General features: G+C 39.5%; 1 protein-coding gene across 1 annotated transcript in view; it reads left to right on the plus strand.

Annotated features, from left to right (window-relative positions):
* Nucleotides 1-18,782, plus strand: part of FRAS1 (Fraser extracellular matrix complex subunit 1) — a 446,975-nt gene that overhangs the window by 169,982 nt on the left and 258,211 nt on the right. Inside the window, exons 4-6 of the mRNA XM_060093094.1 lie at nucleotides 1,136-1,228; nucleotides 13,357-13,516; nucleotides 15,237-15,370. Coding sequence (XP_059949077.1) covers nucleotides 1,136-1,228; nucleotides 13,357-13,516; nucleotides 15,237-15,370 — 387 coding nt within the window. The remainder of the gene's footprint in view (nucleotides 1-1,135; nucleotides 1,229-13,356; nucleotides 13,517-15,236; nucleotides 15,371-18,782) is intronic.

Here is an 18,782-nt window from a genome sequence, read left to right on the forward strand (position 1 = left end):
AATTTGGTGATCACTGATACTGATGTATTTATCTGTTTAGTGGATTAACAGTTGTGAAATAGTAGTTCCATTTCCCACCCACTCTTGAGGATGTAGTTATGTACAATTAACATTCTCTTGTAGGTACAATTCTTTTTAATGGAAGCAGCCCCAAATAACAAAGAAACATTATGACTTACATAATTTTTTTAATCTACCAGCTGAATTCTTTGTAGACTTTTATTCTGTGGACAAGTCATGATTTCCTGGTTAATTCAGGATCTCCTACCATTTTGTATCAAAATCACTAATTACCCGTTCTGCCACATCTCTGGACTTGAGGAAATGCTAAGTGGAAGAGCAGGTTGAGTCGGAGCATCTAATAGAAGGATGGGGCCCCAAAGACACATGTATGTGCCATAGTTTTAATAATCTTGGATAAACAGATCCTTCACAGTGGCAAATAGATGGTTAGTTAACATGTGACAACTTTCCAATAAATCCTAAGGTATCACGTGGAGGCCCATTCCCTTAATAGTGTCACATATTGATAGGAAACACAACTGCAATTATAGAAACCCTGATAAACAATGTAGATCTTTATTGGAGCCCAGGAATTCTATCCAGCTCCCCACAGTACGTGGGATACCTCCACAGCCATGCTGTTTCCTCTCCCAGCTCTGTCCTTCAGTCACCTGTCCCTTGTGCTTTGCTACTCTGTGTGCCAGGTAAAAGTGAACATTAGAACTTTAACTCCCCCCCTGCTGGCTCCATCAGGCATCTATAGGATGTTAGAAGACCTGCCAGCTCTGTGGCCCTGCCCGCCCAAGTCTTCTCTTCTCTGTTTTAGGGAAATAGAGCTCTTATCTCACCCCCACTGCTTTTCTGGTGTGACACTCAGATGGAGCATTTCTAGTGAATACAATTCTTCGCTTCATTACATGTGAAAAGATGTAGACAGTTTTCAAGGAAATTACTTTCACAAGGGGGTTCATTTTATCTTTGAGAGCAGCTCATCTTGACAGAGAGAATCCTTTTTGTTGGTGTATTCTGTTTATCCTGTTTATTCTCACCCATGGAAACTCATGAGAGTTAGTGAACCTGATGTGACTGTTCGTTGCTGCTATTTTACACTGAGCTGTTTTTAAATGCTCAGGGGGAAGTGCTTCAAATACCCGCCAACCAGTGCTGCCCTGAGTGTGTGCTGAGGACTCCTGGATCTTGCCATCATGAAAAGAAAATTCACACGGTAAGTATTTTCTGACCCATGGTTGATTCAGTGTCTGTAGATCATTGACAAGGTAAAGCTGAGTGCTAAACTTGTGCCGACAAGAGAGGATTTTTTTCCCCTTTGGACTGTGGAGGACCTCAAGCTTATTTGGCTTTCCGTGGGCATTTAGGTTTCTTGAATAAGATTACAACTGTCCTATTTATTCCGTAGGCCCACATAAATATTTGTCAGTTGAATTCGTGTCTGCATAAAGAATAGTCTGAGAATGTTGATGATGAAGAAGTTGTAATGCTGAATAATAAAAGGGCCACCTTGCCTTTGTGTACCCCATACATTTTTTCACTTGATTTTATAAGCAACCCTGAGTAGGTGAGTAGAGCAGATGCTATTACTCCTGTGTTAAAGATGGAAAAGTGGAATTGCAAAGACTATAAGTTACTTGCCCCATATATTACCAATAAGTGGTGTAACCTGGCCTAGAGCCCTGGTCTTTTGTTCCTCAAGGAACAAAGGGTGGAGTTTCTAAACTTCAGCACTATTAACACTTTAGGCTTTGTCGTGGGGACCATCCTCTGCATTATAGAATGGTAGCAGCATCTCTAGCCTCTACCCACCAGTTAGTATCCTCTGAAGTCCTGACAACCAGAAATGTCTGTAGGCATGGCCACATTTCCCCTAGGGGGCAAAATGAAAATGCTCACCTCCCCCCATTTAGAACCACAGTACTAGAAATCAACCCTGAAGTCCTTTTATTATACTTTCTCATTCTAGATCCTGTAGGATTAATTTAGAGATACTAAATACTGATTTAAAAGGACTATTGCAAGGTTTATAGTAGAAAGTATGAAAATGGGATGGCTACAATTCATCTCCACTCATGTCTACATGCTCCCCCGAGGCAGCAGGTGAAGTTGAATGTGTTAGAAAGAGGCTCTTTGCTTTAATCTTCATCTTCCACCTGATACAAAACTTTCCCCAAGTTAGTGTCTCTACCCATTCAGGAGAGAGCATAGGTTAGCCGGATTTGATATACCTACTCTAGGCTGCTATTCAGTGTGTGTACCTAAAACTCAGTGAGTACAGTGCACTTTCCCCGTGGGACAGGATCACCTCACTTAAGCCACTGTCTCCACATTACCTGAGGAAGCCACTCTTTCACTTCTGCACAATGTATTGCTGAATGATACCCAAGCAGGATCTGTGCCTTCATACCATGTATCACCTTGTGCTGCTTGATTCAGTCTGCATTATGTAGGGTGGTGGAAACTTCACACGCCACACAAGAGGATCCCTTGTGAAATGTAGAGTGCTGAAGGGCAGAGTGGTGACGGAATTAATGCCAGTTCATAATGGTTGGAACAGGTGTGTGGTTCAAGGTCAGAAACCTCAAACTGAATCTTTCAAGTGAAAGAGCCCTAGGATCCAAAATAAGGCCAGGATCTGGGGGAACAACAGACATCTCAAATAAGAGTTGGTTCCAGGGACATGAGACATCAGACTTCAATGACTCTTTGCATGGCCACTCTAATGACACTTGTCATTTGCTTGCTTGTGTTATGTTCATGCACATGTGCAATCTTCTTATCTTGAATTAAGAGTTCTGAGAACATTGGCAATATTTTGTCTACCTTCACAGTGAGCCTCCTTGCCTCCCACCTAACCTGGTGAACTTTTCCCAGAGTAGGTGTTCAATAAACATCACGACTCAAACAATGAGTAAATCCCTTCTCCAGCTTATCCATGTCCTTGTCCCAAGGGCATGTTGGTCTTAGACCAACTAACCTGTGTGGCGGGCAGTTCAGGGACCACAGATCTGCTGATGGGTTAATTAGAAATCTGCTTGGTGTCCTACTATTTGTGGAAGAGTTTAGAAAGTCCTTCTTCTCCCTGCCTCCCTTGCAATTCACCCCTTCGGCTCTGACACAGTCCATGGGAAGCTCTAAACTGGGCAAGATCATGTCCATGCCTTGTTTTCCCATATGCAACTTTCAGAATGTACTCCCCTGAGAGTGTTATATTTCTGGTACTTGATGTAACTGAGAAAAAGGCTGAATTTCAGGAGTTGTACTTTGAAGGGAAAAAAAATCTCTAGTGGTCTACTTCTTCAAATAGAAACAGAAGAATGATTTTTTTTTTTTTTTTTTTTTTGCGGTACGCGGGCCTCTCACTGCTGTGGCCTCTCCCGTTGCGGAGCACAGGCTCAGCGGCCATGGCTCACGGGCCCAGCCACTCCGCAGCATGTGGAATCTTCACAGACTGGGGCACAAACCCGCGTCCCTGCATCGGCAGGCGGACTCTCAACCACTGAGCCACCAGGGAAGCCCCGATTTTTTTTTTTAAGTTGAGACAAAATCCTTGAATTTTAGTCTTAATAAAGTGAAAACGATCATGTTTCTTGTCTTCCTGTTCTTCTTTCCTCTCTTTCTTCACCTTTTTAGATTCTTGCCAAATTTTTCTTAATATTATTCATTTCCTTGAGTGGGTTAAATGCTTGTCTGGGTTGGGTCTGAATCTCCCCTTGTCACTTGCATCACTAGGTTTTTTCCTGAATCTTGGAGACTTTTCTGTTTTGCCCCCTTGGCTTGCTTGGGAGGCAGTTTCCAGAGCACCTTCCTCTGCCGCTGAACAGCGGTAATCCTCTCTCTTTAGCCTCTGGCTTGCATCCCATAGGACGAGTTATGGAGACTCTGTCCCAGTAGTCATGAAATAGCCTGGTGCTTTAAGAGCTTTGGAATGGTGAAGTGGAAGCTTTCCCCTAAAAGAGAGATTTAGAAGAGGCTTTAGGATAGAGCAAGTGTGGTGGGAGGGGCATCTGTTAAAGTGATGCCATCCCCAGAGAATAAAGTTGAAGAGAAGGAAAGTCAAAGGTGGGTTGAGCTCAGGGAGGCATGAAGAGGCCACCTTTAATGAAGCAGCCTCGCCTCATGAGGGGACCTCTTTTGCTGGCATTGTGGGCAGCACCTTGTACAGCTGACGTTCCAGCAAGTCAAGTCCCCACATCTTCTCTGGAGTGAGGAAAACACTTGAGCCTTTTGGCTGACCAGGTTATTTAAGTTTTGCGTGGGCTTATTACAGCCAGCATTTGGGTGACTATTTCATCCATGACCTCTCAAAGCTATCCTTTCAAATTAGCTTTTGGATCTCTGCCCAGCCTTGCCAACCAGTTAGGGAGAAAAGCCTGAAATATGTTTTCCTAAAGAGTGTTGGAATGCGTTTTCCCTGTTCTTTTCCCCACAAATTAGCCTGTGAAAGGGAGGAGAAAGGACCTTTAACCCCTTTCTTTTCCTCTTTACTAACTTAATCTCAGCACCAGTTAATGTCATGTCTTAGAAGATGGTGCTTGGAGATTCACTGAAAAAGAAAGTGGCAGGTGGTAATGCCCTAGTGCCCACATCCGATTGAATACAGGAGTGTGGAGGGAGAGGTCTGCTTGCTTTGCCTGTCTGTGAGGCTGAAAGGAGAACTAATTTATGTGTGTGAGGCAAGAACTGAATACTGAATTCTGCAGCCTTGTTCTCTTCAAAGTAGAGGATGTAATTACAATATGCATGGAACATCTCCAGGTATTTAGTATTCTGGATCTATAACATCATAACAGGAACAAATTATAGGAAGAAAAATTATTTTTTTGTTCTGTCAGTAAGCCAGGCAAATACTTTATGACCTTATCTTTCCTTTGGACTTATGTCAACAGCCAAGCCGACTTGTTATTTGGCTATGCAGAAGAATATATGTAAGATATTGTCTGCAGAATGTGCTTTTGGCCAGTGTCAAAATCACATGTTTTCAAAAGGTATTAATGGTATTAAGATGGCACAGCTACAACACAGGTCTTGTGGGAACATTGTTTTGTGTACGTATTATTTCTTGATTTTGCAGAGCTTTCTTTGCTTGTTACAGTGCTCATAAAAAATACAGCTTTTGTAAATGAGTATAGAAAACACTGAAGTTAAAAAATATCTACCTGTCATCTATCTCTATCTATCTATCTATCTGTCTATCTATCAGCATGTACCAAACCCCTTGATCTCTGGTCTGCCTCTGCTGAGAGAGGTGTCACTGATTTAGGGATAAGAGTAGGAGATGAAAATGGAGGGGACTCATGTGACTTTTCTCAAAGAGAGAGGTGAGAATACTTCCTTTCCATCATTCTGTGCACTTTGGATCACTGTCTGGGCTTCTGTGGCTTTGACATCAAGAGTGGAGTCTCCCTGACGAATGTTCTTTGTTTTTCCCATAATTCTCAAGCTTATTGTGAAGGGAGAATCCCTTGCTTAATTTTGTCTCTTGAGTCAGATAATAGATTCACATCATTAGAGAGCTTGAAGGTACCGAAGAGATTAGTTAATTCAGCCCTCTCATTTTACAGTTGAGAAAACTTTGGTGATTGACAAGTCATTATAATTAATTTTTGTGGCCTCATCTGAGAGTTGGTATGATTGCAAATGTTTAAGAAATGACAGTTAGTGTTTCTCAGTAGTGACAAAAACAAGCTCTTGTTTTAATGAAATGTCTAGATGTTTAGAAGCAATCTCCTAACTTTTAATAAAGATATTCACTTCAAGTTGTTTTATAAGCAGCTTTCAAATTTTACTTTATTTAAGATATGTAAATGATTCATTAGATATTTTAAACAGTACTTTGCTCTCTGATGACTAAAGTGAATATTCGTTTATTAGTGAAAATTTGGAAAATAGAAAAGTATGCAAATGGAAAAAAATCCACTAGTAATCTCCAAGCTATGAAAACCACTATTGCTTCCTCAGGTTTTTTTTTGTTGTTGCGGGGGGTGGGGGGGTGCAGCTGGCAGTGAATATGGGTGGATGGATAGATAGATAGATAGATAAACATGTTTTTACCTAATTGTAATTATACTACGTATACAGTTTATATCTTCCTTTTTTATATAACATTATGTTGTAAATAGTTCCCCAGCATTCTCTTGGAGAACATGATTTCCTATTATTAGGCATTTGGGTAGCTTCCAATATTCACGAAAACATTTCCAATTTCACTATGAAGAACAATGAGATGGAATTCCTTGTATTTAAACTTTTTGGTGTGTCATTGATCATTTTCTCCAGATAACTTCTTAAAAGTGCAATTAGTAGGTCAAAGCATCTAAAGATTTTGAGTATTGAAGCTGTGACATCTGTGGTCATTAAAATTCAATTTTAAGTTGTCTGTGTCTAATGGTAAACCCAGTGGGACTATCATAGATAGTATAGCTTCTTTTCAGGTCTGATTACCTAGGGTAAGCCCCGCCTGGCTGAGTTGTTCAGTTGCTATCATGAGAGAAGGCTCTGTGTAGAATTCCACTCCATTGCCTCTTCACTAACAATAGCTACTATGAATTTTAAACACTTTCCATATCTGATATTAAAAGATATTATCAAATTTTATTTTAAATAATATTTCTTTGCAGTTAATAAAGTTGAATATCCCATAAGCTTGTTGCTATTTTTTTCCATTGGGATTTTTTTTTCTTTTTCTTTAAATTGAGGTATAGTTGACTTACAATATAATATTAGTTTCAGGCGCACAGCATAGTGATTCAGTATTTTTATACATCATGAAATGATCACCACTATGAGTCTAGCTACCGTCTGTTATCATACAAAGTTATTACAATATTACTGACTATAGTCTCCATGCTGTACATTACATCCCCATGAGTTATTTATTTTGTAACTGGAAGTTTGTACCTCTTAGTCCTCTTCACCTGTTTCACCCCCACATATCCCCTCCGCTCTGATAACCACCTGCTTGTTCTCTGTATCTGAGCTTGTTTTCATTTGGTTTTGTTTATTCTTTTGTTTTGTTTTTTAGATTCCATATATAAGTGAAGTCATACAATATTTGTCTTTCTCTGTCAGACTTATTTCACTAAGCATAATATCCTCTAGGTCCATCCATGTTTTTGCAAATGGCAAAAGTTCATTTTTTATGGCTGAGTAATATTCCTTTGTGTGTGTGTGTGTGTGTGTGTGTGTGTGTGTGTGTGTGTGTGTGATATCTTCTTTATCCATTCATCTCTTGATGGACACTAGGTTGCTTCCATATCTTGGCTATTACAAATAATGTTCCAGTGAACATTGGGGTGCATATATCTTTTTGAATTAGTGTTTTTGTTTTCTTCAGATAAATACCCAGAAGTGGAATTACTGGATCATATGGTAGTTCTATTTTTAATTTTTCCTCAAAAAGTAAATCTCCATACTGTTTTCCAAGTGACTATATCAATTTACATTCCCACCAACATTACATGTGGGTTCCCTTTTCTTTACATCCTTGCCAACACTTGTTATTTCTTGTCTTTTTGATAATAGCCATTCTGACAGGTATGAGGTGATATCTCACTGTGGTTTTGATTTGTATTTCCCTGATAACTAGTGGTGACTAGTGACGTTGAACATCTTTTCGTGGTCCTGTTGGCCATCTTTATGTCATCTTTGGAAAAATGAATATTCAGGTCCTCTGCTCATTTTTTAATTGGACTTTTTTTTATTGAGTTGTATGTGTTCTTTTTATATTTTGGATATTAACCCCTTACAGATGTATCATTTGCAAATATTTTGTCCCATTGAGTGGGCTGCCTTTTCATTTTGTGGAGGTTTCCTTCACTGTGCAAAAGCTTTTTAGTTTGATGTAGCCCCATTTGTTTATTTTTGCTTTTGTTTCCCTTGCCTGAGGAGACAGAACAAAAAAAATATTGCTAAGACCCATGTCAAAGAGCGTACAACCTATGTTTTCTTCTAGGAGTTTTATGATTTCAGGTCTTATATTTAAGTCTCTAATCCATTTTGAGTTTATTTTTGTATATGGTATAAGAAAAGGGTATAGTTTCATTCGTTTACATGTAGCTGTCTGGTTTTTCCAGCATCACTTATTGAAGAGGTCATCCTTTCTCTATTGTATATTCTTGCCTTCTTTGTTGTAGATTAATTGACCACAAGTGGTGACCTTATTTCTGGGCTCTCTGTTCTGTTCCACCGACCTATGTGTCTGTTTTTATGCCAGCCCCATACTGTTTTGATTACTATAGCTTTGTAGTATAGTTTGAAATAAGGGAGTGTGATACTTCCAGCTTTGTTCTTCTTACTCAAGATGGCTTCAGCTATTTGGATTCTTTTGTGGTTCCACAAATTTTAGAACTATTTGTTACAGTTCTGTGAGAAATACCGTGAGTATTTTGATAGAGATTGAATTGAATCTGTAGATTACTTTGGGTAATATGAACATTCTAACCATATTAATTCTTCCATAGCATGAGCACAGCATACCTTTCCATTTCTCTTTCAATTTTTTCATTGATGTCTTTTAGATTTTAGAGTACAGGACATTCACTTCCTTAGTTAAATTTATTCCTAGGTATTTTATTCTTTTTGATGCAATTGTAAATTGGATTGTTTTCTTTATTATTATGTAATTACCACATTTATTTTTTTATTATAGTCTTTGTTTTAAAGTCTGTTTTGTCTGATCAGAGTAGTGCTACTCCAGCTTTCTTTTCATTTCCATTTGCATGGAATATCTTTTTCTATCCTTTCCCTTTCAGGTTATGTGTGTTTTTAGATCTGAAGTGAGTCTCTTGAATGCAACATATAAATGGGTCTTTTTTTTTTTAATCTATTCACTCTATGTCTTTTGATTGAAGCATTTATTCGATTTACATTTAAAGTGATTATTGGTAAGTATGTACTTGTTGCTATTTAGTTAATTGTTTTCTGGTTATTTTGGGTACTTCTTTGTTCCTTTCTTCTTCTTTTAGTCTCTTCCCTTGTAGTTTGATGATTTTCTTTTTATTTTTTGTGTATCTATTGTAGATTTTTGGTTTGTGGTTACATTAAGATATATATATATATATATATATATATATATATATATATATATATATATATATATATATATATATATATATATATATATATATGGCTGTTGGTTTTAAGCTGATAGTTACTTAAGTTTGAACACATTCTAAAAACACTACATTTTTAGTCCCCCCCCACATGTTTTATGTTTTTAATGTCATGTTTTACATCTTTTTACTTTATATATTCCTTAACTACTAATTGTAGTTTTAGTTGATTTTACAATTTTTGCTTTTCAAATTTTACTTGCTTTTTCAATAGTTGATCCATTACCTTTACTATATATTTGCCTTTACCAGTGAGGTTTTTTTTTTGTTCATATATTTTCATATTTCTAGTTATGACCTTTTCTTCTCTGCTTAATGAAGACCCTTTAACACTTCTTATAAGGTCAGTTTAGTGGTGATGAAATCTTAGTTTTTGCTTGTCTGGGAAGCTCTTTATCTTGTCTTCAATTCTGAATGATAACCTTACTGGGCAGAGTATTCTTGGTTATAAGTTTTTTTTCCTTTCAGCACTTTAAATATATCATTCTACTCCCTTATGGCCTGCAAAGTTTCTGCTGAAAAATCAGTTGATAGCCTTATGGGATTTCCCTTGAATATTATGCATAGTATTCCTCTTGCTGCCTTTGAAATTCTCTCTCTGTCTTTTGCCTTATTAATCATGATGTGTCTTGGTGTGGATCTCTTTGGGTTCATCTTCTTTGAGACTATTTCCTTCCCCATGTTAGGGAAGTTTACAGCCATTATTTCTTCAAATAAGTTTTCTGCCCCTTTCTTTCTCTCTCCTCCTTCTGAGATCCTGATGATGCAAATGTTAGTATGCTTGATGTTGTCTCAGAGGTTCCTTAAACTATCCTCATTTTTATAAATTCTTTTTTTTTTCTTTGTGCTGTAATGATCGGGTGATTTCCATTAGTCTGTCTTCCATGTTGCTTATATATTCTTCTGTAATATCTAATCTGCTCTTGATTCCCTCCAGCATATTTTTCCTTTTAATTATTGTATTCTTCAGTTCTGATTGTTTCTTTTTTTATATTTTCTATCTCTTTGTTGAAGTTTTCACTGTGTTCTACCATTCTTCTCCTAATTTCTATAAGCATCTTTATAATGATTGCTTTGAATTCTTTATTAGGTAAATTACTTTATTTCATTGGAGTTGTTTTTCCTGGGTTTGCTTCTGTGAATTAGGTGAAACAGTTATCTCTCCTGGTCTTAAAGGTGTGGCCTTGTGTAGAATTGTTCCTATGTAGATTTTGTGTGCCAGGTGGCCTTGGCAGTTGTGGCTGGAGCAGGATGGCAGGGGTGGGTTTTAGGGCATGTCAGTCAGGGCTGGGGCCTCCCTGGCAAGATGCCTGGAACTGAAGTGGACACTGGCCAAGGCTTTCCTGAGCTGGATTGGGGCTGCTACCTTGGTGGCATGGCTAGAGGTGGAGTGGGCACAGGCTGGATGGTGTGCTGGGGCCACCTTGGCAGGCCGGCTAGAGGGCCAGGTTCTTTTCAAACCACTGCCTCTGTGCTGGGACTCAGAGAGAGTGAGTTTGTGCATAAGCCCTTTAAGAAGGGAGTCTTGGTTTCCTATAGCTCTCTGGCTTTTCCCAATGTAAGTCCCACAGGTTTTCAAATCCAGTTATGGGGTCTCATCTTCCTGGTGCAGGTCTCAGGGCTGTGGTGCCCAATGTAGGGCTGGAACTCCTTACTTCTTAGGGAGGTCCTCCAAGTTTGTGATATTCATTCGGCTTTTGAGTTTCCTGCCAGGGGTATGGGTCACCTCCTACCCATCTTAATGAGGTTTTTTTCTTTATATCCTTAGTTGTAGAAGAGCTGTTCTGCTAGTCTACAGGTTGTTCTTAGAGAGAGTTGTTCTATATGTAGTTGTAATTTTGGTGCATCCATGGGAGGAGGTGAGCTCAGAATCTTCCTAGTCTACCATCTTGATCTTGCCTCCAGTCTTTTCTTATTGCTTGTAAATGATTTTATATAGTAGAGTATAATTCTAATTAATATAATTTTCAATTTTTAAAAATCAGTTTGTCATTTGCCTTTAAAATTTTTTTATAATGTATTTTTGACAAACTTTTAAAATTTTAACTCATCAGAACCTATTAATTTTTTCTCTTACAATTTCTTCCTTTGCTTTAATGCTTAGGCTTTCAAAGCATAAAGGTCAATTGCCTGCTATCTTTTATTAGCCAATAGTTTATTAGCAAGTTGTGGACTTGCCCATTTATATGCTGCTACACTAAATTTGAAATTTTATATTTAATTATAGAAGAAGTAAAAATTGATAGGATAGGACTTGGCCTTGGCATCCAAGTCTGTTGCCGTGATCACAGTCAGCACATAGGTGTGAAAAAGAGTAGGAAGACCATGGACTCATGCAGTGGAGAGAAGGGAGAGGATTGAGCACCTCCTACCTGCCACTCTCCTTGCTGGCTCTTTAACAACTGTCTCGTTTAACCTTTACAATAACCAAGTGCACAAGATATTGTCATACCATTTAAGTTTTCTAGACCAAGAAGCTGAAATCTAGAAAGATTACATCACACTCATAGTCCCCAAGTCAGGGAGGGCTGAGCTTGGATCTGAGAACATGCATGCATCCAAGGAAATCCTTGGTTCATCCAACTCAGTGCATTCCTTGCATTTCTGCCCTCTTGTACTCCCAGTAAGTCCACCTAAAGAAAGTAATTTTCATAATGGTAAGGTGAGGACTTGGTTCCCAAATAATTGGATGACCGTGACTACTTATTACTATTATTGTTACAATAATAGCACAGGTTATTAGTAATTCCAAAATATCAGACTTGGCATGCTTGCAACCTGGCAGCAATTTGCAGAATAAAGGGGCAGTGACTTGTTTAAGTAAGACAGAGTCCTTTTGTGTTTGAGAGAGGTGAATAAATTATTCTGGATGCTGGCTTGAGGAGAAGCAAGAGGATGTTTATTTTCTATGCTTCTCAGTGACACAGTTGAAATCCTCAGATTATATTTAGATGACTGAGCACTGGGTGTATGTGACATTTTTAATAGAAGTCTGTATATGATTTGTGCTGAATCAGATATCATCATATGCTACATTTAATAGAGGCAAAGGAATATGATATTTAAGAAAATGTTATAAGAGGAAAGCTTTATGGATTAAGCTCATTTATTTTCATACATTTTTTAAAAGGCCACCATCATTCCACTCTGCCATTGAGAACATAACGTACTTTGACAGCTACTTCCCCAAGCAATCAACATACTTGTAGCTTTTTTTTTTTTTTTTTTTTTTTTTTTTTTTTTTTTTTTTTGCGGTACGCGGGCCTCTCACTGCTGTGGCCTCTCCCGTTGCGGAGCACAGGCCCCGGACGCGCAGGCTCAGCAGCCATGGCTCACGGGCCCAGCCGCTCCGCGGCATGCGGGATCCTCCCGGACCGGGGCACGAACCCGTGTCCCCTGCATCGGCAGGCAGACTCTCAACCACTGCGCCACCAGGGAAGCCCACTTGTAGCTTTTTACATTCAGGGTTTACCCCTGCCCTCACTCTGCATCACATCTGAGAGTGGCCCATTTAGATACTTTTGGTGCTTAGTAAATCATATAACTCAAAACATAGATCTGTTAGATCACCGATACAGTGCCAGCTTTGGGAATGTTGTATCCCAGCCTAAAGTGGGCTAGGGACATTCTGTGTGTGTAGGTGGACACCCTCGTGAGGAATGAGTTTGCTCTACAATTTGGACCAGGTGCCTCCTGCTGGCTATGACAGGTTCCCTGGGACCATAAGCTCACTGGAACGGGAGAGAGAGAAAGAGGGGTGAGGGGAGGGAGATAGAGAGAGAGAGAACACAAATATGGGAACTCATCAGGGTAAAAAGTAAAGGCCAAAAAAAAAAGCATAATACTGAGTGGGAGCTATATTGAAAATAATATAACTATTATAAAGAATTCAGTAGATATACGTGTATGTGTGCGTATTTTACTTTGGTCTTCATAGAATCTTTTAAATGATGGGATTGGGGTCTTTTTATTTTATTTTTGTGCTTTTCTGAAATTTTCAAATGTAAAATTTTAGGGATAAAAAAGGAAAATACAACTCAATTTTAAAATTGGTCTCTGACTTGGAATATTGCAAACCCTCGTCTCAGCCTTGCAAGCCTAGAGCCTTCTTCCATCTCTCCTGCGCTCCATCCTTCATTTGTTTGAGAAGGCTTGTTTCTGTTTGGTCAAATGAAAGCCTATATTCTGACAATAATTTTCTTTTCTTTTTTTTTTCTCTAACACACAGCATGGGACAGAGTGGGTGTCCTCCCCATGCAGTGTGTGCTCTTGCACTCATGGGGAAGTCCGATGCACCTCCCGACCGTGCCCACCACTGTTGTGTGGACACCAGGAGCTGGAATTCATCCCTGAAGGAAGCTGCTGCCCAGTCTGTGTGGGCCCTGGGAGTGAGTATGAGCTTGCAGAGAGAGACCCTCTTTGCCTTTGAGGTTTACCTGGTGACATCCCAACTCTTCTCTTTCTTGCTCAGTGTGGTACAAAGATCCCTAACCCCATTCCTTATTGGAACCGAGATGTAGCCTTGCACGTGGCAGAAGCAATGTTGCAGAGACTGAGCTCCCTTCCAAACTTGAGATTCTGAGACTCTCTGATTTATTATTTTGCCTTGGCCAGATGCAATCCCTGTGTGTTCATAGCTCCTAAGAAGGAAAGGGAGGAAGGACAAGACCCTTTGCTGTGATTGCATAAGGCCAAGGTATTAATAGTTCCTCCTGCCTCTCGGTGGAGAGAAGAACAAACAAATCACTTCTCCATCATGTAGTAACACTACCACTAATTCTGCTGGCTGGTCTTTCAGTTGACATAACATCTTTCTCCAAAACACACCAAGTAGGAAGCAGGTATTTCATTTGTCTTTATGGCCTCTTCGCTGTGGAGATTATGCCTGCCTGCAAACCAAGGCATGGCTCAGCAAGCCAGGGGCATGCTTCCAGGCCCTCTCCTTAGAATCCATGCTTGGACCACGTACCCTTTTATTACATTTTAGGGATATATGTCCCTTTCCATTTTTATAATTAAGTAGTGTTTACTTCACGATAAATATAAATTATTGTCATTTCTGTATTATGTTCTCTCCTGGCGTATAATAGCTAAAATTACTCTTTTTAAACAGCACCTGGAAGCTACACTCTATCCTTGCCTTTTCCCTTTAAAAAGACCTCTGGTTTCTTTCTGATCCCCAGTTATTCCATTCCTGGTGACTGTTTACCCTGGAGAACCCTTCTGGGGATTAAAAAGTATGGTTAGGAAAGGCTGAAAGTAGAATGCATTCCTCATGCATTTCAGATGTCATCCACCAGAAAAGGACAGGCAGCTGCTTTGGGCCAAGTAACCCTACAAGTAAAAATACTTCAACAACAGAGTTTAGGGATGGGGTAGAGAGTGGGCTGTCTGGGTTTGTGGGCTCCTTTCTTACATTTTAGGGTGCTTTCTTGTTGGCTGTCCATGAGAAAGATCTATTGGGAGCATTTTGCCTGGAGAGATTAGAGGATCAGCCAGCACCAACTCCATAATTTACTGGGTGCATAATAAAAATGCAGGGCCCTTTGTTCAAAAAGCAGGGGGGGAAAGCTTTTATTTTCTTCCATAGGTTTTGCAACCTGTCCTGTTTTTAATTTATTATTCATGTCACACTCCCTAAGGCACAGGGATATTTGCTGGGTGGGTAAGACACCCCCCCCCAACAGGTGCCCCGGGTTCCCCAGCTACTTGGTGCTTAGGGTACATGCGCTCCCCAGGCACCCACACCCAGGTCCCTGCTATGGTTGGAGGGTGGCAGCTTTCACTGGGCATGGACTTGGGGTCAGGCTCCTGAGAACCCAGAAGGCAAGGAGGCAGCGGGGAGGTAGGGCCACACATGAGTGAGACCCCCAAACCCCTAGCACATGCTACCTGTTGCACCAGACTTCACTTATGAAACTCAGAGAGAAAGTTAAGAACTCCATACAGTGACTGCAGAGCAATATCCCAAGCACGGGGCCCCGTCGTTTGCACTGTGCCCCTGAGCACAGGGCCCTGTGTGACTGCACTGGCCGCACATGCATGCAGTCAGCCCTGGGATCAGCAAGTGCAATCCCCCCGGTAATCCTTATTGCTCTGACCTTCCAGAACCCTGTTCCTATGAAGGCCGTGTGTTTCAGGATGGGGAGGACTGGCCATTGAGTCGGTGCGCCAAGTGTGTGTGTAGAAACGGGGTCGCCCAGTGCTTCGCAGCTCAGTGTCATCCTCTGTTTTGTAACCAGGTAAGGAAGACAGCCTCAGAATGGATGCTTCACAGGCTGTTAACTTCACTGTTCAGGAACTTGGAGTCTCTTCTGAGGTTTTGTCAGGCAGACCTCGGAAGTCCTGAGAACAAGAAGCAAAGGCTGTTTTATTTTCCTTATATTTTTGGAGACCACCCCTGAGAGATTTCTTTTACCCTTAGATGCTACAGATAGGTCTAATTACCAGCCATTTAGGCTAATTGTTACTTAATGAAACTGAGCCTTCAGGGTACACATAAAGAAGCCGCCAAACTCTAGTTGCAGATGTTCCAAAAATATGAAGCTAAACATCTGGAAAATTCAGTAAGATGATCAGGGTTGTTATTGTTTTTCAATGCATAGGTATAGTCTGCTTTTTAAAGACATATGCATGTCTTTGAACCTGATTATCCAGATGTACCTTATTTAATTTTTATTAGATAATGATTCAAATTATCAAAGGATTTTCTCCAGGGAGGTTTAAAATAGGGGGACCTTGTTCTTCATTTAAGCTGATCTGATTTTCACAACATTAGGCTCTTCACAGACTAACAAAAGAAAATCAATTGCAAATAAATTTGGTGTACATGGTATTTTATAGTTTTTTCTTCTTCTAGTAGCTCCTATGGATGTTTCTTAGCAGTTGACAGATAACCATGAAAGGAGTTTGCCTCCAGTTGAAAAATAGCTCATTTTTTGATCTAAGAAAAAGCTGGAAGCCAACATTCAGTTGATACAGAGGAGTACTTTGTGTCAAATAAAACAAAATCAATAACATGGCATACTGTGACAATTGGGCAATATTTTTAAAGGCAGACAAAAGGCAATTAGGCAAGAAATGCTAAATGCCAAATAAAGGAAAAATGTATCAATTGAAAGACTAGATTGTATTACCCACACTACAGCAACTACTGTACACATGTCACACCTCTCAATTCATCACAAAGTCTTGTCCTAGCTTTCAGATTACAAATGAGTTTCTTGGTAGAGTTGCATAATATCTTACATTCAGAAGATATTGTAGTGTTGGGGCATTTTGACTCACACATTCCAGGCTTTAGTCTCCTTGTGTAAGCAGGTTAATTAAGCGGTTTGCCACCATTACAATAAGGGACGTGGGAAGATGGATAGTGGAAACACTCCATTGTGAGCCTTCTGCTTTAAGGCTTTAAAAACTTAACCCTGACTGCATATCAGAGGTTAGCTTGGAATAATTGAAAGTACTGGTTCCCATTCTAAAAAAACGTTAAAGATAGATTCTAGCTTCAAACAGTACTCACTTATAGTTTGCATTGTTTAACTTAAAAAGATGAAATTTGTTGCCATACTTTAGAGCTAATTGCTAGGCAAGCATTCTGAAGTCTTGGAAACAGATTGATCTTAATCACTCTTGCATCAAGTCTATAGTTTTACCTTGACACTAAAAAATACCCAACTGTCAGACTATTGAAACCATTTTTCTTGATTTAATATCACTATTAACCATTGGGTGTTCTGATGATACAAAAAGGTGCTGTAGAATTAGCACCTTTGTTGGAAACATTCTCACCGCCACCATCTGCCCATCACCATCCCCACACTGGGGGCATATATTATGTGCTAATCATTAATTTTAAGAGCTTTTAATTTGCGTAACAACCCTGTGAAGTAGGAACTATTATTATCATCCCATGTTATAGTAGATAAAACTGAGATACAGAGTTTAAATAATTTGCTCAAGGTACCACAGTTATGAACTGTCATTGCTTCTAACCTAGGCAGTTATACATGACAACCTCAACAGACCACACCTGACATATTTTTAACCATTACACTGTATCGCCTCCCAAAATGATGAGTTACATATCATTTATGTATAATAATAATCATAAAACAATAGTTGCTAACATCATTGAGCATGATTGCAAGCCTTTTATATGTGTTAACTCATTCATGTTTTAAAACTCATTCATTTAAGAAAAAACACAAGTTCATCAGAAGAAATGCATTTCCAGGTGTTGAGCTTTAGAAAAATTTGATTTTTAATATAAAGTGTATTTTAAATTGTAAAAGGAATCTGTATTCCTTAAGGAAAGTTTGCAAAAAGCAGAAAAGCAGAAAAGAAAATGATCTTCCGTATTTCCACCATTCCAAAAGATCACAATAGAATTTCTTTTGGAATTCATTCCAATTTTTTTGGTAGGCAAATGTGGATATATTTGTTTGCATAGTTATAATCAGATGTTAGGAGTTAGTGATCATCTCTGACAAAAGGAGAGATTCCTGTGTTCAAATAAGGGGTTGTTCCCTTAGTGGGTGATGTAAATTCATACTGAAATTGCTTGCCTTCAGCTTCTGTCCAGATGCCTAGTGAACAGAGCCCTAGCCCCTCCACATTTTTGTAGGCTCATTAAAATGTTCAGTCTGATGAGAGTTCTTCCTGATACTATTATCACCAATTTTTTTTAATAGATCTTTATTGGAGTATAATTGCTTCACAGTACCTTGTTAGTTTCTGTCGCACACAAAGTGAATCAGCCATATGCATACACATGTCCCCATATCCCCTCCCTCTTGAGCCTCCCTCCCATCCTCCCTATCCCACCCCTCTAGGTCAACGCAAAACACTGAGCTGATCTCCCTGTGCTATGCAGCAGCTTCCCACCAGCCAGCTATTTTACATTCTGTAGTGTATATACGTCGATGCTACTCTCACTTTGCCCCAGCTTCGCCCTCCCACCCCATGTCTTCAAGTCCATTCTCTATGTCTACCTCTTTATTCCTGCCCTGCAACTAGGTTCAGTAGTACCATTTTTTTTTTAGATTCCATATATATGTGTTAGCATATGGTATTTGTCTTTCTCTTTCTGACTTACTTCACTCTGTATGACAGACTCTAGGTCCATCCACCTCACTACAAATAACTCAATTTCATTTCTTTTTATGGGCTGAGTAATATTCCATTGTATATATGTGTCACATCTTCTTTATCCATTCATCTGCTGATGGACACTTAGGTTGCTTCCATCTCCTGGCTATTGTAAATAGAGCTGCAATGAACATTGTGGTGCATGTCTCTCTTTGAATTACGGTTTTCTCAGGGTATATGCCCAGTAGTGGGATTGCTGGGTCGTATGGTAGTTCTATTTTTCGTTTTTTAAGGAACCTCCATACTGTTTTCCATAGTGGTTGTATCAATTTACTCCCACCAACAGTGTAGGAAGGTTCCCTTTTCACCACACCCTTTCCAGCATTTATTGTTTCTAGCTTTTTTGATAATGGCCGTTCTGGCCTGCGTGAGGTGATACCTCATTGTAGTTTTGATTTGCATTTCTCTAATAATTAGTGATGTTGAGCATCTTTTCATGTGCCTCTTGGCCATCTGTATGTCTTCCTTGGTGAAGTGTCTATTTAGACCTTCTGCCCATTTTTT

This window comes from Mesoplodon densirostris, chromosome 1 (genome assembly GCF_025265405.1).
Source record: "Mesoplodon densirostris isolate mMesDen1 chromosome 1, mMesDen1 primary haplotype, whole genome shotgun sequence".
In the NCBI taxonomy this organism is placed as follows: Eukaryota; Metazoa; Chordata; class Mammalia; order Artiodactyla; family Ziphiidae; genus Mesoplodon; species Mesoplodon densirostris.